This window comes from Rhinoderma darwinii, chromosome 5 (assembly GCF_050947455.1).
Source record: "Rhinoderma darwinii isolate aRhiDar2 chromosome 5, aRhiDar2.hap1, whole genome shotgun sequence".
In the NCBI taxonomy this organism is placed as follows: Eukaryota; Metazoa; Chordata; class Amphibia; order Anura; family Rhinodermatidae; genus Rhinoderma; species Rhinoderma darwinii.
In genome coordinates this window covers 203,703,138-203,728,968 of record NC_134691.1, presented here as the reverse complement: position 1 = coordinate 203,728,968, position 25,831 = coordinate 203,703,138, and the positions used below count along the sequence as shown (strand labels likewise).

The 25,831-nt window shown below is 41.8% G+C and overlaps 1 protein-coding gene across 1 annotated transcript in view; it reads left to right on the top strand.

Annotated features, from left to right (window-relative positions):
• Positions 1 to 25,831, top strand: part of SLC6A19 (solute carrier family 6 member 19) — a 217,596-nt gene that overhangs the window by 42,961 nt on the left and 148,804 nt on the right. The window contains exons 2-3 of the mRNA XM_075828515.1: positions 4,032 to 4,172; positions 20,370 to 20,507. Of these exons, the coding sequence (XP_075684630.1) occupies positions 4,032 to 4,172; positions 20,370 to 20,507 (279 nt within the window). The remainder of the gene's footprint in view (positions 1 to 4,031; positions 4,173 to 20,369; positions 20,508 to 25,831) is intronic.

Genomic DNA, 25,831 nt, shown 5'->3' with positions numbered 1-25,831 from the left:
GCTTAATAGGTGTACAAAGATGGCGGACCTGGGGGCCGTAGCAACCATCTCCCCCTCTGCGATTACCTTGCGGGGGGCGCGATGAGCTGTTAGAGCGGGTCGCCCCCCTCTTTCTAACGATTTAAATGCTGCGGTCTCTGACCGCGGCATTTAACGAGTTAAACTAGCGGGATCGCGCTCGAGTGCGATGCCGCTAGTTACTCTGAGGTGTCATATGAAGCGGGTTCACTCCGTAAGCCCGCTCCATACTTCCCCTACCCGACTTTGTCGCATGGATACGTCAAATGTCGGGAAGGGGTTAAAGCTGTCAGTGTCAACCTGACAGCAAGCCTATTAGGTCCTGCCACTGGCAGGGCCTAATAGGCTTCCATAGTTAGCAGACCAGGAAGCCATTGTTAGGCCTATGGTTGCCATAGCAACCATTACGCCGGGTTCCAATCAGCTACAAACCACTTAGATGCCATGGTCGCTTTGTAACTAACTGATTAATCCATACCTCCCAACTTTCAAGTATTACAAAGACGGACAACCGAAGCAGTGCATTTTTTTTCGTTTAAACCATGCCTCTAATCCCAATCCCTGGCCATAGACACTCGGTTCAGCCCACACAGTATCATGCTCCCATAGTGCCTCCCACACAGTATAATACCAAATAGCTGTCCCCACAGAATAATGCCCCATATATGCCACTATAGAGTATAATGCCCCCATAGCTGCCCCCATACAGTATAATGCCCCCATAGCTGCCACCATACAGTATGCTGTTCAATAGATGCACCCATACAATATAAAGGCAACACAGATGCCCCCATACAGTATAATGCCCACGAAGATGTCCCCATACAGTATAATGCCCACACAGATTCTCCCATGCAGTATAATGCCTATACAGATGCCCCCATGCAGTATAATGCCCAAATAAATTCCCCCATACAGCATAATGCCCCCATAGCTGCCCCATACAGTATAATGCCCCTCATACAGTTGAATGCCCCATACACTATAAAGCCCACACAGATGCTCCCATACAGTATAATGCCCCCATAGCTGCCCCATACAGTATAATGAACCATAGCTGCCCCTATATATCTTAATGCCCCTAAAGCTGCCTCCATAGAGCATAATGTTGCCATAGCTGCCCACAATACTGTATAATGCCCCCTAGATGCCCTTAGACAGTATAATGCTGCCCCTAGTGCTAGTGCCCTTGTAGATAGTGACACAGTGCCCATGTAGATAGGACCACAGTGTACCCTGTAGATAGTGCCCCTATATTATGGGTCTCAAACACATGGCCCATGGGCCACATGTGGCCCTTGAGGCTGTCATGTGCGGCCCACGGTGCACCGTAGCTCCCTGAGGAGAGAGCAGGCTGAAGGAGGAGGGCGCCGGTAGATGACTAAGTACCTGACGTCACTGTCCATATATGGACCGTGATGTCAGGAGCAGAGCTGGATTGAACTGGACTGGGACTCCGACTCTGGGGTTGCCCCTGACATCATATTCCAGCAACACTCTGGTGGTGTGTGTGTCACAATCTATAGGGTGTGTATGTGTGTGTGTGTGTGTGTGTGTGTGTGTGTGTCAGTGTGTGTGTCACTACATCTACAGAGAGCACTGTTGCATTATCTACAGAGGGCACTGTGGCATTATTCACAGAGGGCAGTGTGGCATTATCTAGAGAGGGCACTGTGGCATTATTCTCAGAGGGCTCTGTGGCATTATCTAAAGAGGGCACTGACATTATTTACAGAGGGCACTGTGGCATTATCTAGGGGGTGGCATTATATACAGAGGGCACTGTGGCATTATCTACAGATGGCACAGTGGCACTATCTAAAAAGAGGTTCCCCAATCTTCATATTCTTGTGTCTGCCAAACACTACCAACTGAACAGCCAGACTGCATTTAGCGGCTCTTATACTGGAAAACTGGTTTGTTAAAATGTGGAGTAAACTCGCAAATTTCCGTTATGTTTAAACATAGCGCTATTATTATAGTAATGTAGTATTATTATAGTAATGTAGTATTGTTATAGTAGTTCAAATAACTAATTGATTAACAATAATTTTGTATTGTATCAAATTTTAAAGTACTGCGGCCCATTAAGTTACATTCTTTTCTATGTGCGGCCTATTTACCCGGCCGAGTTTGAGATCCCTGCCCTATATAGTACTCCCTCTAGGAGCGCAATCCCCAGCCAGAGCATAGGCCAGGGATTTTGCTCCTAGAGGGAAGCCCTGATGTCACTGTTCATATATCCCCCTGTAGATAAAGCCCCCCTTGTAGATAGAGCCTCTCAGACTTTTAACTGAAGAAAAGAAAACTTTACATGCTCATCTGATCCCGTTCCCATGCCGTCCCCTAGCCATGCAAGCCTGCTCTCTCCTGAGCAGGTCTTCAGGGGCTAAATGACGCAAACGGCATGATTACATCATCGTGCCGCTTGCATCATTGAAAGGTGCTGAATGGCAGGTCAAGGCAATTTCTTGCCCTGCCATTCAGCGCCTTTCATCATGCCGCTTTTGTCATTGAAAAGTGCTGAATGGCAGGGCACAGAAATAGGGTTAGGGTTAGTAGGCTTAGGGTTAGGAGGGTTAGGATTAGTAGAGTTAGGGTTAGTAGGGTTAGGGTTTGTAGGGTTAGGGGTTAGGAATAGAATTAGTGGGTTAAAGTTAGGATTAGTGGGTTAATTAGTGGATTAGAGGGCATTAAGGGGTTATAAAGGTTAGTAGGATTAGGGTTATTAGAGTTAGGGTGTTGGGTATAGGGTTAGAGGCTTAGCGTTAGAGTTACTGAAGTGAAGGTCTGCACTGAGAAGTTAATATTAGCTTTTTATATGGCACTGTTTTTTTAACTATTTACTTATCTTCATGCTGTCGATTTATAAGGGATTAAAAAAAAATATATAAATTAATAATTGTCTATTTCGTGTAGTAAATAGTGTCCTCTCTTCGGTGCTGTTTTGGTTAAATTTTTAGCTAGCGTCACAAGGAAGAAGTATATAGTATTGTATCCATCCCAGTACTAGCTAAAAAATAACTGCATGTGAAACTATATCAAAATGCAAAGTATGAACTAGGTCATGTACTTTTTAGACTTATTTATTTTCCACTTTTCAATTGGAGATTTTGAATTGAACTTACAAAATAAAATTCAAACAATACCTAATATATGTGCATGTTGCCAAACACCTGCATTTCTGTAAAATGTAAATGTTAATGTTTTGAAACACATACTACGGATTTGAGTGTTAGGCTGGGTTCACACAACCTATTTTCAGGCGTAAACGAGGCGTATTATGCCTCGTTTTACGCCTGAAAATAGGGCTACAATACGTCGGCAAACATCTGCCCATTCATTTGAATGGGTTTGCCGACGTATGGTGCAGACGACCTGTAATTTACGCGTCGTCGTTTGACAGCTGTCAAACGACGACGCGTAAATGGACTGCCTCGGCAAAGAAGTGCAGGGCACTTCTTTGCCACGTAATTTGAGCTGTTCTTCATTGAACTCAATGAAGCACAGCTCAAGATTCACGAGCGTCTCAGACGGCTCACAAAATGCGAGGAGGAGCATTTACGTGTGAAACGAGGCAGCTGTTAACAGTCTGTCTTTTCACACGTAAATGCCTCTCATCGTGTGAACATACCCTAAGACAAGAACTAAATTCACAGATTCAAGTATAGATCAGCAGCACTGGACAGAAAGATATAGGTTGGGTGCAAGCCTCTTAGGTCACAGTCCAATGACCCTTCAATATGTGTAAAAGGAAAGTGAGGCAGCACTACCAAATTTGTGAAAAAAATGATCCGTTTGTTCCTTTCTCAAGCATACTGTGCTGAAACGTCGCACACGAGTGGAATAAACGGATAATTTTTTTCACAAATTTGGTAGTGCTGCCTCACTTTCCTTTTACTCAAATTCACCTATTCGGTACCACATAATTCATGAAATCTGTCATTCGTTTGCATGTCAATCTAGAATTAAACACTGAAACGTGTGCAATATTTTCTTTTCTTTTCATGTAGGAGCATTTATGATTCCCTTCCTTATATTGTTGGTGCTTGAAGGAATACCACTGCTACACCTTGAATTTGCCATAGGGCAGCGTCTGAGAAAGGGAAGTGTGGGAGTATGGAGTTCAATTCACCCATCACTAAAAGGAGTTGGTAAGTTTTATTCCTGCAACAGCAAAAAATATTTTAATCGTCAGTATTTGTAAAATATTATCTAGAATATTTTATTATGCTTTGGAATAATGGTATCTGATAATCTGTATTATTCTTTACCTCTGATGGCGACCTACAAGGTCTATAAAAAAAAATTCACTGTATTAATATTTCAAATACACTGTCCACTTTTTTTGCTGCACCTTCTGCCTTCACTGTTAGGGTATGTGCACACACACTAATTACGTCCGTAATTGACGGACGTATTTCGGCCGCAAGTCCCGGACCGAACACAGTGCAGGGAGCCGGGCTCCTAGCATCATACTTATGTACGATGCTAGGAGTCCCTGCCTAGCTGCAGGACAACTGTCCCGTACTGTAATCATGTTTTCAGTACGAGACAGTTGTCTTGCAGCGAGGCAGGGACTCCTAGCATCGTACATAAGTATGATGCTAGGAGCCCGGCTCCCTGCACTGTGTTCGGTCCGGGACTTGCGGCCGAAATACGTCCGTCAATTACGGACGTAATTAGTGTGTGTGCACATACCCTTAGACTTCTAGTGGAAGACGCGGAGCTACACTTTATATGTGGCTACAGAATTAAATAAATCATTTGACATACAGTATTAAATCTATTATTTTAATTTTGCAAACCGAGAAGTCAATAAGAATTAAATTAGAATTATTCATTAAGAAATTAAAATGTTCTTAGTACTGTACACCATCTGCATCAGTATATAGAAGGATAGAATTCTTATGGGTATGGTATTGTATTGACAAATGTTTATGTTTTAACTATGTAAACAGGAGTAATAAAAAGGTCTCTTTATTGTAATATAGGTAAATCATTACACCTTGGAGACACACACAGTTTTAGCCTTTTGTAAATAGATCTTTTTTTTAAATCTGAATGTGTCACTTTATGTAGTAATTAATTTGGAACGCTTTAACTTATCCAAGTGATTTAGCAGCAATTTCTCACATTTTCACAAAAATTTCAAAATCTTATTTTTTTACAGACTAAGTCAATACTTAAAGAGGCTCTGTGACCACATTATAAGTTCCCTATCTTCTACATAATGTGATCGGTGCTGTAATGTAGATTACAGCAGTGTTTTTTATTTAGAAAAAAGATAAATTTTGATGGAGTTATGACCTATTTTAGATTTATGCTAATGAATTTCTTAAATGCTGTAAATGACAACTTACAGCGTTATCTCGTGAGATCATGCTTGCTGTCATTAAGTCCCACACAAACGTTACCGAAGTCTCGGGATTGTGAATAGACATCGCGTCCTGTCTGGAAGCGATGTCTATTCACTGTCAGGACACTTCAGTAACGTTAATGTCTGAGTATGTGACTGCACATCAAGATCTAGCAAGATCACTATGTGCAGAGTAAATGAATGGGGAGAAGTGTATGATGCTGATTGGTCAGCGTCATACATTTCTCTCTACAACGCCCACTTGGTCAAAAAGTAAAAACACGCCCAGTTGGGCATTAAGAAAGTAATTAGGATAAATCTAAAATAGGTCATAACTCCGTCAAAATTGATAGTTTTTCTAAATAAAAAACACTGCTGTAATCTACATTACAGCACCGATCACATTATGTAGAAGATAGGCCACTTATAATGTGGTGACAGAGCCACTTTAAGTGGCTTTGAGGGCCTTATCAGAAACCCTCCATAAATCACCCCATTTAGAAACTGCACCCCTCAATGTATTTAAAGCAGCATTAAGAACGTTTCTTAATACTTTAGGCGTTTCACAGGGTTTAAAGCAAAGTGGAGATGAAATTTACAAATTTCATTTTTTGTGTACAAATATTACATTTGAATCCATTTATTTTAATTACACAGCAGGTTTTAACAGAGAAACACAACTGAATATTTATTACCTTGATTCTGCCTTTTTTTATTTTTTATATTAATCATATTTGGACCAAGTGTGCTACTTGACTGGAACACAGGTCTCAGAATTGAATGCACTCCTAGTGAATTTTGGAGCCTCCTTTTGATTAGATTATATTTTATGCACCCTGTCAGGTTTAAAGAGGTCTTGTGGTGCAAAAACATAAGTAACAACTCCTAAACATACCCAATTTTAGAAACTACACCTTCAAGGCAATTATCTAGGGGTGTCGTAAGCATTTTGACCACACAGGTGTTACATAGATTTTATTAGAATTAGGCAGTGAAAATAATATTGTTTTCCAATAATATGTAGTTTTAGTTCCCAATTTTTCATTTTCACAAGGAGTAATAGGAGAAAAACCCCACACAGTTTGCTGCACAATTTCTTCTGAGTACAACAATACCCCATATGTGAACCTAAACTGCTGTTTGGGCACATGGCAGTAATTAGATAGGAAGGAGCACCATTTGTCTTTTGGAGCACAGATTTTGCTGGATTGGTGTTCGGACGCCATGTTGCATTTACAGAGTTCCTGAGGCACCAGTACAGTGGAAACTCCCAAGAAGTGACCCCAATGGAAACTACACCCCACAGGTGTTTGTTGTTGTTTTTTTACCACAAATGAATGTGCAACGTATTGTGCAATGTGAAAATTGAAATTTCTTTCACTTATATGTCATCTTAGAGAGCAATATGTTGTGCTCAGCTTGTGCCCCTGGAAAAAAATACCTCATAAAATGTTAAGCGGGTGAACGTTTACTGCTGTTTGAGCACACTATAGGACTTAAAAGGCTTATTGTAATGATTGGGATAAGGAAACAGAAGGGTGAGCCCTAATCTACCCGCCACTCAGTCCCTGCCTACTTGCAACGACCCGCCCTAGGCGACGGGGTACAACTGGGTGACGGTCCCTACGCTCAATAAGTGCACGACAGACAAACAGACAAGGGTACACAGAAGCAAGGGAAAAGGGGCAGTTGCCCACGGCAACACCGTGAGCAACAAGAGTGGTGAACGAGCCGAGTCAAACCAGGAGTGTACGAGGTACCAAACGCAGAGCAGGAAAGAAGTGAACAAATCGAGTCAAACAAGGAGTGTACGAGGTATCAAACGCAGAGCAGGAGAGTAGTCAGTAAGCCAGGGTCAATATGAAGCAGGGTCAAATGGTTCAAGAAGCTGCAGCAGGGCCAGGAAACAAAACGAGAAGAATCACAAGCAAGGAGGAACAGGAAAGGCAGGTATAAATAGACAGAAGGCGGGAGCTAGCTCCGTCTGGCCAGGCTGTGATAGGCTCTCCCACTCCTAAGCCTGCCATTCTGAGTGGTGGAAGATGGAGTCAGTCTCACAGACATAGAAGCAGGTGCAGACTGATTACCTATGGGCGTGGATACAGAAGCTGTGCCTGGCAGATCCTTAACAGTACCCCCCCTTTTATGAGGGGCCACCGGACCTTTTCTAGATGGACCTGGTTTATTGGGGAAACGAAGGTGGAACCTCCTGACCAATACCCCAGCGTGAACATCCCGGGCGGGTACCCAAGTCCTCTCCTCAGGCCCGTATCCTCTCCAATGGACCAGGTACTGGAGGGAGCCTTGGACCATCTTGCTGTCCACAATCTTGGCCACCTCGAATTCTACCCCCTCAGGGGTGAGAACGGGGACAGGAGGTTTCCTCGAGGGAGCCAAGGACGGGAAGCAGCGTTTAAGGAGGGAGGCATGAAACACGTCGTGTACTCGAAAAGATGAGGGCGACTCCAGTCGGAAGGAGACAGGATTGAGGACTTCAATGACATTGTACGGCCCTATAAACAGGGGAGCAAACTTCTTGGATGGGACTTTAAGGCGCAAGTTCTTTAACAAGGGGTTAGCAGAACGTCTTCTATCTGCCTGAGTTTTTTATATGCTCTGGGACGCCTCTAGGTTCTTCTGAACCTGGGCCCAGACTGTGCACAGTTCCCAATGAACGACCTCTACCTCGGGATTGTTGGAACTACCAGGTGAAATGGAGGAGAACCGTGGATTAAACCCAAAATTACAGAAAAAGGGGGAGACCCCTGACGAGTTACTGACCCGGTTATTAAGGGAAAATTCGGCGAGGGGAATGAACGAGACCCAATCATATTGACAGTCAGAGATAAAGCACCTTAAATATTGTTCTAGAGACTGATTAGTCCTCTCAGTTTGGCCATTAGTTTCAGGATGGAAGGCAGAGGAGAAGGACAGATCAATCTCCAACTTTTTACAGAAGGCTCTCCAAAACAAAGAAACAAATTGTACCCCTCTGTCAGAAACAATATTGACAGGGACCCCATGGAGACGCAGGATGTGTTTGACAAACAAGGTAGCTAACGTCTTAGCATTGGGTAGTTTTTTGAGGGGCACAAAGTGGCACATCTTACTGAAGCGGTCTACTACAACCCACACCACCGACTTGCCTTGAGATGGAGGCAAATCGGTGATAAAATCCATGGAGATATGGGTCCAAGGTCTCTGGGGAATGGGCAAAGAACGTAGTAAGCCCGCTGGTCGGTACCTGGGAGTCTTGGACCTAGCACAAACCTCACAAGCGGCGACGTAGGCCTTAACGTCTTTAGGCAACCCAGGCCACCAATAGTTTCTGGCAATGAGGTGCTTGGTACCCAGGATGCCTGGATGACCAGATAGTGCGGAGTCATGATTTTCCCTAAGTACCCTTAGCCGGAATTGCAGGGGAACAAACAGCTTGTTCTCAGGTAGGTTCCCGGGAGCTGAACCTTGATCAGCAGCAATTTCAGAGACTAAATCAGAATCAATAGAGGAAATGATTATACCTGGAGGCAAAATACAAGCAGGATCTTCCTCCGAAGGAGGGCTGGCCATGAAGCTACGCGACAGTGCATCAGCCTTAATATTTTTAGACCCAGCCCTATAGGTAACCAAAAAATTGAATCTGGTAAAAAATAACGCCCATCGAGCTTGTCTCGGGTTTAGCCTCCCGGCAGATTCTAGGAAAACCAGATTCTTGTGGTCGGTAAGGACCGTTACCTGGTGCCTAGCCTCCTCCAGGAAGTGGCGCCACTCTTCAAATGCCCATTTAATGGCTAAGAGTTCGCGGTTGCCAATATCATAGTTACTCTCAGTGGGCGAAAACTTCCTGGAGAAGTAGGCACAGGGACGGAGATGGGTGAGGGACCTGGTACCCTGGGACAAGACAGCCCCCACTCCCACCTTGGATGCGTCAACCTCCACGATAAATGGCTCTATTTGGTTGGGCTGAACCAACACCGGGGCCGAGATAAAGCACTTCTTAAGGACCTCAAAAGCCTGGACAGCCTCAGGAGGCCAGCGGAGGAGATCAGCACCCTTGCGAGTGAGGTCCGTAAGAGGCTTAGCGATGACCAAGAAGTTAGCAACAAATCTCCTGTAATAATTAGCGAACCCCAAGAAGCACTGTAACGCCTTCAGGGAGGCAGGTGGGACCCATTCCGCCACAGCCTGGACCTTGGCGGGGTCCATGCGGAATTCATGAGGAGTGAGGATTTGACCCAAAAATGGTATCTCCTGCACCCCAAACACGCATTTTTCGGTCTTCGCAAAGAGTTTGTTTTCCCGAAGGACCTGGAGCACCTTCCTGACATGTTCAATGTGGGAGGACCAGTCCTTGGAAAACACAAGTATGTCATCAAAGTACACTACAAGAAATACCCCCAGGTAATCTCTTAAAATCTCATTTATGAAATTCTGGAAGACCACGGGAGTATTACATAACCCAAAGGGCATGACGAGGTATTCGAAATGACCTTCGGGAGTGTTAAACGCAGTCTTCCATTCATCCCCCTCTTTGATGCGGATAAGGTTATACGCCCCCCGTAGATCAAACTTAGAGAACCATTGGGCCCCCTGAACCTGATTAAAGAGATCAGGAATCAAAGGAAGGGGATACTGGTTCCTTACAGTGACCTTATTCAAGTTACGGTAGTCAATGCATGGCCTAAGACCACCATCCTTCTTCCCTACGAAGAAGAAGCCAGCACCTACCGGAGAAGTAGAGGGGCGAATGTAACCCTTGGCCAGGCATTCCTGGATATACTCTCTCATGGCTTCACGTTCGGGACAAGAGAGATTAAATATCCTACCCTTAGGGAGCTTAGCTCCTGGTACCAAATCGTATTCTCTATGAGGAGGTAACACTTCGGAGGCCTCCTTATAGAAAACATCAGCGAAGTCCTGAACAAACTCAGGTAGCGTGTTCACCTCCTCAGGGGGAGAAATAGAATTAACAGAAAAACATGACGTCAAGCATTCATTACCCCATTTGGTAAGATCCCCAGTATTCCAGTCAAACGTGGGATTATGCAACTGCAACCAGGGAAGGCCTAAAACCAAATCGGACGATAATCCCTGCATCAACAGTACAGAGCACTGCTCCAAATGCATGGAGCCAACAAGGAGTTCAAAAACAGGGGTATGCTGTGTAAAATAACCATTAGCGAGAGGAGTGGAGTCGATACCCACTACCGGGACAGGTTTAGGCAAATCAATCAAAGGCATAGCTAGAGACATAGCAAATTCCACAGACATGATATTAGCAGACGACCCTGAATCCATGAAGGCACTGCCGATAGCAGACCTACCACCAAAAGAGACCTGAAAGGGAAGCAAGATTTTATTACGTTTCATATTTACGGGAAATACCTGTGCGCCCAAGTGACCTCCCCGATGATCACTTAGGCGCAGAAGTTTTCCGGCTGCTCATTCTTACGCCTAGGACAGGTGTTAACTTGATGCTTGTCATCACCACAATAGAAGCAGAGACCATTCTTCCTGCGGAACTCTCTGCGTTGTTGGGGGGACACAGAGGCCCCGAGTTGCATAGGTACCTCCGAGTCTTCCGTGGAAGAACGAAGCAACGGAACCTCGGGAGGCATCATGGGGGAGTCAGAGGAGAAAACACAAAAACGATCACGTTGTCGTTCCCTGAGACGTCGGTCAAGTCGTACCGCTAAAGCCATAACCTGGTCTAGGGAGTCAGAAGAGGGATAGCTAACAAGCAGGTCTTTCAGGGCGTTCGACAGACCCAACCTAAACTGGCACCTTAAGGCAGGGTCATTCCACCGAGAAGCTACGCACCACTTCCTAAAGTCAGAACAATACTCCTCAACAGGTCTCTTACCCTGACGTAAGGTCACCAGCTGACTCTCGTCAAAGGCAGTCCTGTCAGTCTCGTCATAAATGAGTCCGAGAGCAGAAAAGAAAAGATCAATGGAGGAAAGTTCAGGGGCGTCAGGAGCCAAGGAGAAGGCCCATTCTTGGGGCCCTTCCAGGAGCCGGGGCATAATTATACCCACCCGCTGGCTCTCAGAACCTGAGGAGTCGGGCTTTAAACGAAAATAAAGCCTACAACTCTCCCGAAAGGAGAGAAAAGTCTTCCGGTCCCCTGAGAACCGGTCAGGCAACTTGAGGTGGGGTTCAAGAGGTGTGGTGAGGGGCACTACCATGGTAGCATCAGGCTGGTTGACCCTCTGAGCCAGGGCCTGGACCTGTAGGGAGAGACCCTGCATTTGCTGAACCAGGGTCTCAAGGGGGTCCATAGTAGTGTGAGGGACCAGGGTAGAGTAGGTATATGGGCTTGTGATTATGTAATGATGGGGATAAGGAAACAGACAAGTGAGCCCTAATCTACCCGCCACTCAGTCCCTGCCTACTTGCAACGACCCGCCCTAGGCGACGGGGTACAACTGGGTGACGGTCCCTACGCTCAATAAGTGCACAACAGACAAACAGACAAGGGTACACAGAAGCAAGGGAAAAGGGGCAGTTGCCCACGGCAACACCGTGAGCAACAAGAGTGGTGAACGAGCCGAGTCAAACCAGGAGTGTACGAGGTACCAAACGCAGAGCAGGAGAGAAGTGAACAAGCCGAGTCAAACCAGGAGTCTACGAGGTACCAAACGCAGAGCAGGAGAGTAGTCAGTAAGCCAGGGTCAATATGAAGCAGGGTCAAATGGTTCAAGAAGCTGCAGCAGGGCCAGGAAACAAAACGAGAAGAATCACAAGCAAGGAGGAACAGGAAAGGCAGGTATAAATAGACAGAGGGCGGGAGATAGCTCTGTCTGGCCAGGCTGTGATAGGCTCTCCCACTCCTAAGCCTGCCATCCTGAGTGGTGGAAGATGGAGTCAGTCTCACAGACATAGAAGCAGGTGCAGACTGATTACCTATGGGCGTGGATACAGAAGCTGTGCCTGGCAGATCCTTAACACTTATAGCCATTATAGGAAGCAGATTTTGCTTGGTCGTTATTTTGTTTGAGGTTTAGCAGATATTTAAGTTTATAATGTGGGGCCATATGTAAGCTCTGCTGAGTACATCAGGGCATAATAATGGGATATAATAATGGGGTAAATAAATAATAATTCATTGAAGTGTGGTATGCTTTGAAGCAAACCTTTATGCACAGGCCAGTGTCGTACTGATAAATGGTGCCTGATCTTATCCCCCTTTTAGAAAACACTCTGCACCTTTTTTGTTGCAATATTTTGAGAACCAGAACTTTTTTTTTAAAAATTATCTACTGAGCTGTGTGAGGGCATTTCTTTGCAGGACAATCTCTAGTTTTTATTGGTATCGTTGGGTAAAAGCGAATTTTAGATTCTTTTTTATTCCATTTTTTGGGAGGCCAGGTGACAAAAAAAACATTGATTCTGTTATTTTTTTTATAATTTCCTATTTTTTTTAAGGCATTCACTACGCGCTCTAAATGACATGTTAACTTTATTCTGCGGGTCTCAACAATTACGGCACTACCAAATTTATATAGCTTTTTTATGTTTTACAAATCAATTTTTGTTTCTTTTTTGTGTTTCACCATAACTTCTTTTTTAGTTGAGAAAGCTGTGTGAGGGTTTGTTTTTTGTGGGACAGCCTGTAGTTTTTATTGGTATCATTTTGGGGTACGTATGACTTTTTGATAACTTTTTATTTCATTTTTTGGGAGGCAAAGAGACCAAAAACAGTGATTCTGACTTTGTTTTTTATCTTAGAACTGCGTTCACCTTGCAGGATAAATAACATGATCGTTTCATAGATCGCATTGTTACGGACATGGCAAAATCTAATATGTATAGTTTTTTTATGTTTTCATTTCCTTCCTATAATAAAATACTTTTTGGGAAAAAGAACAATACTTTTGTTTTAACTTAAAGAGGCTCTGTTACCAGACTTTACCAGCGATCAGACAGTTGGGTCTTGAAATCCCCTAGTGAGAATAAAAAAAAAATAGTTAAAAAGTAAAAATAAAGTGTAGAAACAGAAAAAACTAAATAATTTAAAGAGGCTCTGTCACCACATTATAGGTGCCCTATCTTGTACATAATGCGATCGGCGCTGTAATGTAGATTACAGCAGTGTTTTTTAATTTAGAAAAACTATCATTTTTGACGGAGTTATGACCTATATCAGCTTTATCCTAATGATTTTCTTAATGGACAACTGGGCGTGTTTTTACTTTTTGACCAAGTGGGTGTTGTGGAGAGAAGTGTATGACACTGACCAATCAGCGTCACACACTTCTCTCCATTCATTTACACAGCACATAGTGATCTTACTAGATCACTATGTGCAGCCACATACACACACACTAACGCTACTAAAGTGTCCTGACAGTAAATAGACATCACTACCAGCCAGGACTGGATATCTATTCAGTATCCTGACACTTCGGTAACGTTTGTGGGAGATTTACAGCAAGGCAAACGTAGTCTCGCGAGATTACACTGTAAACTGTCATTTGAAATGAGATTATTCTTACTGTGCTGTAAATCACACACAAACATTACCGAAGTGTCAGGATTTTGAATAGACATCACGTCCTGGCTGGAAGCGATGTCTATTAACTCTCAAGACACTTCAGTAATGTTAATGTGTGTGTATGTGGCTGCACATAGTGATCTAGCTAGATCACTATGTGCTGTGTAAATGAATAGAGAGAAGTGTATGACGCTGATTGGTCACTGATTGATCAGCGTCATACACTTCTCTCCACAACACCCACTTGGTCAAAAAGTAAAACATGCCCAGTTGTCCATTAAGAAAGTCATTAGCATAAAGCTAAAATAGGTCATAACTGTCAAAAATGATCTTTTTTCTAAATAAAAATTACTGCTGTAATCTACATTACAGCGCCGATCACATTATGTACAAGATAGGGCACTTATAATGTGGTGACAGAGCCTCTTTAAATTATTTAGTTTTTTCTTTTTCTACACTTTATTTTTACTTTTTAACTTTTTTTTTTATTCTCACTAGGGGACTTCAAGACTCAACTGTCTGATCTCTGGTATAATACACTGCGATACTTATGTATTGCAGTGTATTATACCTATCAGTTTTACAACGACAGGCAGCGTATTAAGCCCTGTCTCCGGCAGAGCCTAGTAGACGTCCATAGGGAGCAGACCTGGAGGCCATTGTTAGGCCTTCGGATGCATAGCAAATATTGGCACCTCGCAATCGCGGCACGGGGGTTTTCGTTCTAACCCTTAGATGTCGTGGTCGCTATTGACCGTGGCATCTAAGGGTTTAAAGATCGATGTTAGCTCTGATCCAGACCATTACAGTAGAGTGTGAAGTGTAGTATACAGCTGACACCCGCTAGCTATCACCCCAAATTATAGTTATATTGAAATGTCTTGGTGTCAGCGACGTAACTGTAAGTTGGATGTCAACAAAGGGTTACATAGTTAGTACAGTTGAAAAAGACACATGTCCATCAAGTTCAACCAAGGGATGGGTAAAGGGAAGGGAAAAACCATAGCTCGTCTCACAAAAAACAAGGCCTCATACAGCTCCGTCGACAATTTTTTTTAAAAGTTATGGTTCTCACAACATGGCAATAGAAAAAATACATTATTTTTACAAAAGTAATTTTATTATGCAAAAAATTGTAAAACATAAAAAAGTACTATTAAGTGCTATTAACAAAATACAAAACTATGCCAGAATTTATGTGTTTTGGTTACCTGGCCTCCAAAACAATAGGATAAAAAGTGGTTAAAAAGTCGCATGTACCCCAAAATGGTATCAATAATAACTACAGCTCGTCCAGCAAAAAAAACCACCTCATACCACTATGTCTATGGAAAAATAAAATTAGTTAAGGCTCCAATAAGTCAGGATATAAAACATATGCACTTGTGGAGGCCAGAGGGGAACATTTCTTCGATTCATCAAGGCCCTAAAATTAGGGAACCAGGAATGGGAGAACTCAAACATATCTGCTGGAAGTGAGGGTGCCCGTATTATACCAGGACAACACTTTCCCAGCGAAATTACGCAAACTGCAAAGTTGCAGAGTGTGTACCAAAAGGGGCATAAGAAAAGACACCATTTATCAGTGCGACACTGGCTTGTGCATATAGAATTGCTTCACAGCGTAACACACATATGGATTATTTTAGTTTTTTCACTCCATTATTATACCACCTTATTATGCTCTGATGTACTTTTCCCAGATTACATGTACCCCCACATTATAAATGAAAACACCAGCAATATTCAAACAAAACTACTACCAAGCAAAATCCACGCTTCAAAAGCCAAATGTCGCTCCCTTCTGAGCCCTACAGTGTGCCCGAACAGCTGTTTACTTCTTCATATATGGCATTGCCATACCCTGGAGAACCCCTTCAACAATTTTTGGGGTGTGTGTCTCCAGTGGCACAAGCTGGGCATGACATATTTGCCACTGAAATGGCATATCTCGAGAAAATTAGTAGTTTTTACTTTGCACCATCAGCAGGGCATTCATTTATGGAAAAGACCTGTGCGGTGAAGATGCTCACTATACCCCTTAATAAATGCCTTGACGGGTGTAGTTTCTAAAATGGGGTCACTTCTCAGTGGTTTCTTTTATTATTTCGCATCAGAGCCCTGTAATTATGAACCAATGTCGCCAAATTTGGGTTCAATTTCACATGGTACTATTTCATTCCTCAGCCCTGTCGAATGACCAGGCAAAAGATTAGAGCCATATGTAGTGTGTTTCTGAAACCAAGAAACACAACATAATAATTAGAGAGCTGTCTTTTCATGGTGGCACAAGTTGGGCACCGTATATTGGCATATCTATGGAAAAATTGCCCTTTTTACTCTGCAACATTGAGTGCACACTAATTTCTGGAAAACACCTGCGGGGTTAACATACTCACTACACCCCTAGGTGAATACCTTGAGGGGTGTAGTTTTCAAAATGGGGTCACTTCTTAGGGTTTCCACTGTTTTGATCCCACAGGGGCTTTGCAAATGCGACATAGCGACCAGAAACCAATCCAGCAAAATCTACACTCCAAAAGCCAAATGGCGCTCCTTCCCCTCTGAGCCCTACTGTGTGCCCAAACAGCAGTTTATGACCACATATGGGGTATTGCCAAACTCGGGAGAAATTGCTTTACAAATGTTCAGTCTTATTGGAAAAAAAAATTTTTTAATTTTCACTGCCCAATTCTAATAAAATCTATGAAACACCTGTGGGATCAAAATGCTCTAGATGAATTCCTCAAGTGGTGTAGTTTCGTAAATGGAGTCACTCTTGGGTAGTTTCCACTGTACTGGTACCTTAGGGGCTTTACAAAAGCGACATGGTGCCAAGAAACCAATCCAGCAAAATCTGTACTCCAAAAGCCAAATGGTGGTCCTTCTCTTCTGAGCCCTGCCGTGTGCCCAAACAGCAGTTTATCAGCAAAACAAAATGGGACATAGATAACTTCAAAACCACAAAAAAGGCCATACTTACTAAATGGGTGGGTGAAAACCCGTTCCCAGCAGGACGCAGACAGGTAAAAAAATGCTGTAGAAGGAGGGTGCATTAAATAGTGATAGCCACTCCCACTAGTCTTGAGGGGAGTGGCGAACTAAGTGCTCACAAGTGTGCGATAAATGAGTGTCAGTGTGTCAAATGTGTATGTATGGAAATGTCAGAAATGGTGTGATAATGTAACAAGAAATAAATGTGTGATGAATAGGGATCAGTGCTGTGAATAGTACATGGGGTGTCAGTACTATGTGTAATACATGGAGGGATAATGTGCTGGTCGTCAGGCATAGCATATCTTGCCGGATCACAGCCTATTTGTAACGCCGCTACTGTTAGCTAAGGTCAGGTCTTATATGCTGGGATGGCATGATGTGCTGGTGTTTGGTTTGGCATGCAGAGCAGCCCGCCTTTTGACCTGTCTGCGTCCTGCTGGGAACAGGTTTTCACCCACACATTTAGGCCTTTTTTGTATTTTCAAACAGCAGTTTATGACCACATATGACGTATTTCCGTACTCCAGAGAAGTTGCTTTATAAATGTTGTGGGGCTATTTCTTCCTAATTCCTTGTGGGCATTTCTTTTTTTTTTTTAGCTAAATCTATTATCTCCTATCTTATTGGAAAAAATATAAATGTTTCATTTTCACGTCCAAATTTTAATAAAATCTATGAAACATCTGTGGGGCCAAGATGCTCACTACACCCCTGGTTTAATTCCATGTGGGCTGTAGTTTCCAAAATGGGGTATTTTTGGGGTGTTTTCTTTGTTTTGGCATCACAAAATCCACTAGGTGCTCCTTTACTTCTGAGGCCGGTGGTTCAGTTCATTAACATACTAGGGCCACATGTGGGATATTTCTAAAAACTGCAGAATCTTGGCAATAAATATTAAGTTGCATTTCTCTGGTAAAACCTTATATGTTACAGAAAAAAAAATGGAATAAATATGAATTTCTGCAAAAAAAATATCACCTCTACATTTCTTTAATTCTTGTGAAATGCCTAAAGGATTAAGAAACTTTCTAAATGCTGTTTTGAATACTTTGAAGGGTGCAGTTTTTAAAATGGTGTGATTTAGGGGAGTTTGTATTGTATGGGCCCATCAAAGCCACTTCAGAACTGAACTGGTCCCTGTAAAATAGCCTTTTGAAAATTACTTGAAAATGTGGGAAATTTTTGCTAAAGTTCGAAGCCTTGTAACGTCCTAGAAAAAGAAGGATGTTGAAACAACTATGCCAGCCTAAAGTAGACATGTAGAAAATGTTTCTTAGCAACTATTTTGTATTTAACTTTTTTACAAGCAGATACATTTAAATTTAGAAAACTGCAAATTTTCTACATTTTTCGTTACATTTTTGGCATTTTTCACAATTAAATAAATACTGAATGTATCGACCAAATTTTACCACTAACTTAAAGAGGCTCTGTCACCACATTATAAGTGCCCTATCTCCTATATAAGGAGATGGGCGCTATAATGTAGGTGACAGTAATGCTTTTTATTTAGAAAAACTATCTATTTTAAACCACTTTATGAGCGATTTTTTTCTTTATGCTAATGAGTTTCTTAATGCTCAAGTGGGCGTGTTTTACTTTAGACAAAGTGGGCGTTGTACAGAGGAGTGTATGACGCTGACCAATCAGCGTCATTCACTTCTCTCCATTCATTTACACTGCACTAGCGATATAGTTATATCGCTAGTGCAGTCACTTACACAAACACTAACATTACTGCAGTGTCCTGATAATGAATATACATCACTACCAGCCTGGACGTGATGTTTATTCAGAATCCTGACACTTCTGAATCTTTTCTGTGAGATTCCAGCAATGGAGAGAAGTGCATAATGTTGATTGGTCAGCGTCATACACTCCTATTAACAACGCCCACTTGGTCTAAAGTAAAACACGCCCACTTGGGCATTAAGGAACTCATTAGCATAAAGCAAAAAATCGCTCATAAAGTGGTTTAAAATAGATCGTTTTTCAAAATAAAAAGCACTACTGTCATCTACATTATAGCGCCCATCTCCTTATATAGGAGATAGGGCACTTATAATGTGGTGACAGAGCCTCTTTAAAGTACAATCTGTCACGAGAAAAAAAAATATCAGAATCGCTTGGATAGGTAAAAGCGTTCCAAAGTTATTAACCAATAAAGTGACACATGTCAGATTTGAAAAAAAAAAGGCCCTGTCAGGAAGGCCAAAAGTGGCTGCAGTGGGAAGGGGTTAAAAGTCTGTGACAATATAAATCACAGTCATTCACTTTTCCCACTGGCTCAAATGACAGCACTTTTTCTATGCCAAGGTCTGTTTGGAGCAGAAATTCTACTTTTTCTCATATTCAAATTCTTTTGAGACTTACAGATTTCACATTGAATGTATTGGAATACATTCATGCTGCAGAATTAAAATATTTCATAATACATGCAAGCTGCAGAATGAAAATTATTCCGAATTTTTCATAAAAACCTATTACAAAAAATGTATTTTAGCCCAAAATACATGCAGTAAAATAACATAAGGGTGTCCATAGCATTTAAGCTCAGTTCACATCAGCTTTGTCAAATCCACTTTCAAACAGATACTGATGAATCTTGACAGTCTGCATTGACTGCTCTATATTTGCCTTGAAAAATACTGGAAATCTATAACACTAGTGAGAACAGAGCCTAAGCCATAATGTGAACGCTTTTTATTCATTGTGGCTAATGAATGTTAGCTTTGTTATAAAACCACAGAAGACCCCAAGAAGAAGCAGGGTGAAACACGTGCGGGGTCTGTTACCCCTTGGTCTGTATGTTCCACCTGTATCTAGGTATTAGATTGGGTTATTGTATGCATGTTGCACTTTTTTACTTAAAGGGGTATTCCGGTTACAACAAGTTGCCCCATATACGTAGGGTAAGGGGTAACTTGCTGATCGGTGGGTGTCTGAAAGCTGGGAGCTCCACCATTTACAAGAAAGGGGTCCCGAGCCCCTTGTTTGAACCGAGCGGCAGGTTGCTCATGCGCACTGCCGCTCCATCCATTCTCTATGGGAGTGCCGGAGCTAGCGGAGTGCAGCGTTCGGCTATTTCCGGCATTGCAATAGGGAATGAATTGAGCGGCAGTGTGCATGAGCGGTTCAAACGAGGGGTTCGGGACCCCCATTCTCATAAACAGTGGGGGTCTCAGCTGTCAGACACCCACCAATCACACCTACGGATAGGGGGTAACTTGTTGTAACTTGAATACCCCTTTAACTGCAGTCCTAGTATACTTAAGGACTTACATCGATTGTAGCATTTGCACTTTGCATATTTTATATTTACTTTATCTAATTGACTATAGACCTTGGGCTTACACCTTCATCGTGGGTATGTTTACATTTTCATGTATTTTTATTAATTTATATGAACAATAAAGTATTCATTGAATTTATAATTATTTTGTGACTGTTGCTGTAGGAGGTATTTGTTATAAAACATGTAACAATCATTTTTTGCAGGTGTGGCATCAATGTTGGTTTCTTTCCTTGTTGGCTTATATTATAACACCATTATTGCATGGGTCATGTGGTATTTTTTCAACTCCTTCCAAGAACCTTTGCCATGGAGTGAATGTCCATTAAATGACAACCAGACAGGTAAAGCACTTTTTTTTTTTTGCAGTTTGAAAAAACGATGTGTATATATATATATATATATATATATATATATATACATACATATATATATATATATATATATATATATATATATATATATATATATATATATATATAAAATATTATTATTGGTTAAAATGTTAGAAATCCGTTTACCTGTAGCTGTCAAGGAATTTATTAGATGTGCCATATATTTTGTTTTTATTCTATATATTTTATTTATTTTATATTACATGATACATTCAGCTCCTACAGCTCTTTAATTTCATTGTGTACCTGAAAAATATGAATAGGGTTGAACAAAGAGTTTTGGGACTCCTTGGTAAAAAAAAAACAAAGCAAAACCAATCCTTTTGCAGTTAGGCTATGTTCCTCTAGTGCCCGACGAAGGTCTAATCGACCAAACCGTCGACGTCGCACATATAGCCTCTGGCATCCATCGTGAGAATCCTAATAAATTAATTTTGAAATACAAGCAAGGTGTGCCGACTACAATTCTTAACCTATATCCGGGTTGGGACCCTACCTCGAGCACCCAAGGAAACCGGTGCTATCTGAACACAACCATAGGCTATGTTCACACGCTTATCAAAAAACATCTGAAAATACGGAGCTGTTTTCAAGGGAAAACAGCTCCTGATTTTCAGCCTTTTTCTAATCAAACTCGTGTTTTTCGCTGCATTTTTTATGGCCATTTTTGGAGCTGTTTTTCTATAGAGTCAATGAAAAATGACAAAGTGACATGCACTTCTTTTTCGCAGGCATTTTTTTGCTCAGCCATTTTTCAAAATGGCCGCGTAATAAAACATCCAGTTTTTTCCCATTTAAATCAATGGGCAGATGTTTGGAGGCGTTCTGCTTCCGATTTTTCAGCCGTTTACGGCCTAAAAAACGGACGAAAATAAGCCGTGTGAACATACCCTTAGAGGACACGCCTGGAAGCTTGGTCCAGGAGCCACCCAATTAAAAGACCTTTATCACCTATAAAACAAATGGGTTTAGGTGATAAGCAAGGTTAGCTTGGTGGTTATACTCAATGTTCCCAGTTGTACAGGTTAGGCTTCGTTCATATATCCGTTAGGGCTCTATTCTGACGTTCCGAGGTTTCCGTCAGAATAGAGCCCTCACTGACACAAACGGAAACCATAGGTTTCCGTTTCAATCACCATTGATTTCAATGGTGACAGATCCGGTCCCAACGGTTTCCGTTTTTCTCAGTTGTGCAAGTGTTCCATTGTTTTCGCGGAATCAATAGTCAACTACGCTATTTATTCCGCCAAAACAACAGAACCCTTGCACAACTGAGACAAATGGAAACCATTGGGACCGGACCCGTCACCATTGAAATCAATAGTGATGGAAACGGAAACCTATGGTTTCTGTTTGTGTCAGTGAGGGCTCTATTCTGACGGAAATCTCAGATGGAACGTCAGAACAGAGCCCTAGTAGGTATGTGAATGAAGCCTTAGTTTAGGGGTAAGTTATTATTCCTAGTTATCCATGATGGCTTAGGAGTTAAGGATAACATTTGACCTCCCAACACCATATAGATGGCAGTGCCTATGAAACAGAAATACTTTGTAATGAAACTTTCTGGGGGGAATATATCAAAAGTTTGACGGCAGGTTTCCGGGCTTAAATTTTTTTTTCGCTCACACCAGTTAGGCTAAAATGCGCAACTTTTTACAAGACTCGCTGCAATCTGAAAAAGTGGGCCAGGGGACGGGGCCTCTGCGGAAACAACAAATTTATTATAATTTATTCTAGAAAACTGGCGTAAATGATAGCAGATTTTAGTCTGTGGGGCATAGCAAGGTAGAGGTCCATGCCGGGCCTCATATCTTGCCCCCCCCCCTCACTGAGTTCCCTCCGACTATCTCTTCATGCCATGGTTTATTCAAGCTACTGATGCGTCAGTACTATTTTTCGATGCAGCACTGAATGAAATACACTTTTTTTCTGGAAATAACGTAAAAATCTTTAATTGTTACAAGGAATAAAGGAGAAAAAAAACTCCCCAATATTTGTAAAGCAATTTCTCCCGATTACAGCAATACCCCATTTGTGGTAAAAAAAAAACTGCTGTTTGGACCCATGGCAGGGCTCAGAAGGGAAGGAGCGCCATTTGGATTTGGAGCGCAGATTTAGCTGGAATTGTTTTCAGTGCCATATCTATATGGAGGGACCAAAACAGTGCAAAGCCCCCAAAAGTGACCCCATTTTGAAAACGACCCACCTCAAGGAAACTTTCTAGGGGTATAGTTAGCATTTTTATCACACTAATTTTTGGCAGAATTTAGTGAAATTAGGCCATGAAAATCCACCTTTTTTCTGAAAAATAATAATAGGAATAAAGGAGAAAAAGAAGCCCAACATTTGTTCTTCAATTTCTCCCGATTACAACAATACCCCCAATCTGGTAATAAACTGCTGTTTGGACCCACGGCAGGGCTTAGAAGGGAAGGAGCGCTATTTGGCTTTTGGAGTTCAAATTTAGCTGGAATGGTTTTCGGGTGTCATGTCGCATTTGCAAAGCCCCTGACGGACTAAATCAGTGGAGACATCCCAAAAGTGACTCCATTTCTATCTAGGGGTATAGTGAGCATTTAGACCCCACAGGTCTTTTGCAGAATTTATTCGAATTCGGCCATGAAAATGAATATCCATATTTTTCCACTAAAATGTTGCATTTTTTCATTTTGTTGTAATATACAGCAGACACCACAGCGTATGGAGCGGGCTCAGCACATGAGCACACTCCATACATCACTACATGCACCACGACGTGCTATTACATATTTATAGGTTTATTTTTTGTTGGACAATCTGTAGTTTTCATTGGTACCATTTTGGAGTACATGCAATTTTTTTTATCACTTTTTGTTCCATTCTTTGGCAAGCAAGGTGACCAAAAACAAGCAATTTTGACAATGTTTTTTATTCTTTTTTATTTACAGTGTTCGCTGTGTGCTATAAATGACAATTTTACTTTATTCTGCGGGTTGATACGATTACGGTGATACCATATCACCATATCATATTTTTGCAGCGTTTTAACAATAAAATCCCTTTTTTTTTTTTTTATAATAAATTTTTTGTATCACCATATTCTGAGAGCCATAACTTTTTTATTTTTCAGTTAAAAAAGCTGTGTAAGGGCTTGTTTTTTGCAGGACGGTTGTTATTTTTATTGGTACTATTTTGGGGTACAGACTTTTTGATCACTTTGTATTCTATATTTTGGGAGGGTTGGTGACCAAAAAATAGCGATTCTGACATTGTGTTTATTGTATTTTTTTTGGCTGTGTTCACCGTGCGGGAAAAATAACATTATAGTTTTAGAATTTGGGTCGTTACGAAAGCGTTACTACCGTTTTCATATTTTTCCTATAATAAAAGACTTATTATAGGAAAACAAGCAGTTTTTGTTTTTTAACTTCTAACTTTTATTTTTACACTTTTATTTTATAACTTTTATTTTTACACTTTTTTACATTTTTATAAACATTTGTAACTTTTTTTTTTCGTCTTGAAGACCTGCAGCACCGATCGCTGCTATAATACATTACACTACCAACGTAGTGTAATGTATTATAACTGTCAGTGTGACGCTAACAGTGACATGATAGGAAGCCTATCAGGACCAGACGGAGGCTGGTCCTGATAGGCTTCTGCACATGGCAGACCCGGAGGCTATTGTCTGACCTTCACTTTCCATACCAACCATCGGGTCCCAATCTGCTACAAACCCCTTAAATGTGGCGATCACAATCGATCACCGCATTTAAGAGTTTTGTTGCCAAAATTAGCGGCGATGGACAGCTGGCCGGCAACAGCTTTGTGTCAGCTGTCAGAGACAGCTGACATCCCAGTTCCTGGTGCACACTGTCACTGACAGTGTGCAGCGAGAATGACTCAGTAACTGTACGTCGTGGTGCGGGAAGAAACTTTCCACGATGACATAGAGTGGTGTCGTCGTGCAGGCAGGGGCTAAGCTATAATTGTGGTGCACGGCCAGCGGAAAGATCCGACACATTTAAAGAGGCATTAATAAATGTGTTGCATATTACTCCAGCGAATTGGTTATTTAGAGTGACGTATGAAATGCCAGTCTTAGTAAATCTTCCCCTCTTTGTGTATTTGCACATCTTACATGGCAGACTACCAGTGGCATACTTTACAACTTTTATTAAAGGGAACCTGTTACTAGATTTTAGTACTCTAAAGTACCAGCATGTTGTTACACTGCTAGGGTTTAGCGTCCTAAACATGCCTCCCTCAAAAATGTCATTTTAACATTTTGTCTAAATAGACGATATAATACAGCATGCGCTTTATGTAAATTACCTAGGGTGAGTCTAGGTGTACAGTACTTGACTCAGCTTCATCTGAGCACTGAGCATGCCCCAGAGGCTGTTGGAATTATCTCAGTACTCTTCTCTGGTATAGATATATATACAGCGCGCGGTGCATTATAACTTCTTTTTAGCTAAAAATGCTACAACTCACAGTTTTCAGAGGGTCATGTATAGGACACAATTCCCCAGCATCATAACTACATGCTGGTGGTCTACTGCCCTAAAATCTAGTGAGAGGTTACTTAAGTTCAATGGTAGCTGTATAAACTTGTATTATGGTGTTCAGAGCGGGCACCATACTATATTTATGAAGCACCTGTTCCCCTCTTTTCAAAATACGAGTAAAGTTTGCACGGCTTTAGAGAAGTGTGGAATGCAATTTTTTTTTTTATTATGAAACTATTTTCCCACTTTTTTACTTAGAAAAATGTTACAAAGGGTCCGACCTGGCATTTTTTACTTAAAGAGGCTCTGTCACCAGATGTTGCAACCCCTATCTGCTATTGCAGCAGATAGGCGCTGCAATGTAGATTACAGTAACGTTTTTATTTTTTAAAAACGAGCATTTTTGGCCAAGTTATGACCATTTTTGTAGTTATGCAAATGAGGCTTGCAAAAGTCCAAGTGGGTGTGTTTAAAAGTAAAAGTCCAACTGGGCGTGTATTATGTGCGTACATCGGGGCGTTTTTACTTCTTTTACTAGCTGGGCTTTCTGATGAGAAGTATCATCCACTTCTCTTCAGAATGCCCAGCTTCTGGCAGTGCAGACACAGAGCGTGTTCTCGAGAGATCACGCTGTGACGTCACTCACAGGAACCTGCATCGTGTCGGACGAGCGAGGACACATCGGCACCAGAGGCTACAGTTGATTCTGCAGCAGCATCGGCGTTAGCAGGTAAGTAGCTACATCGATACTTCTCATCAGAACGCCCAGCTAGTAAAAGA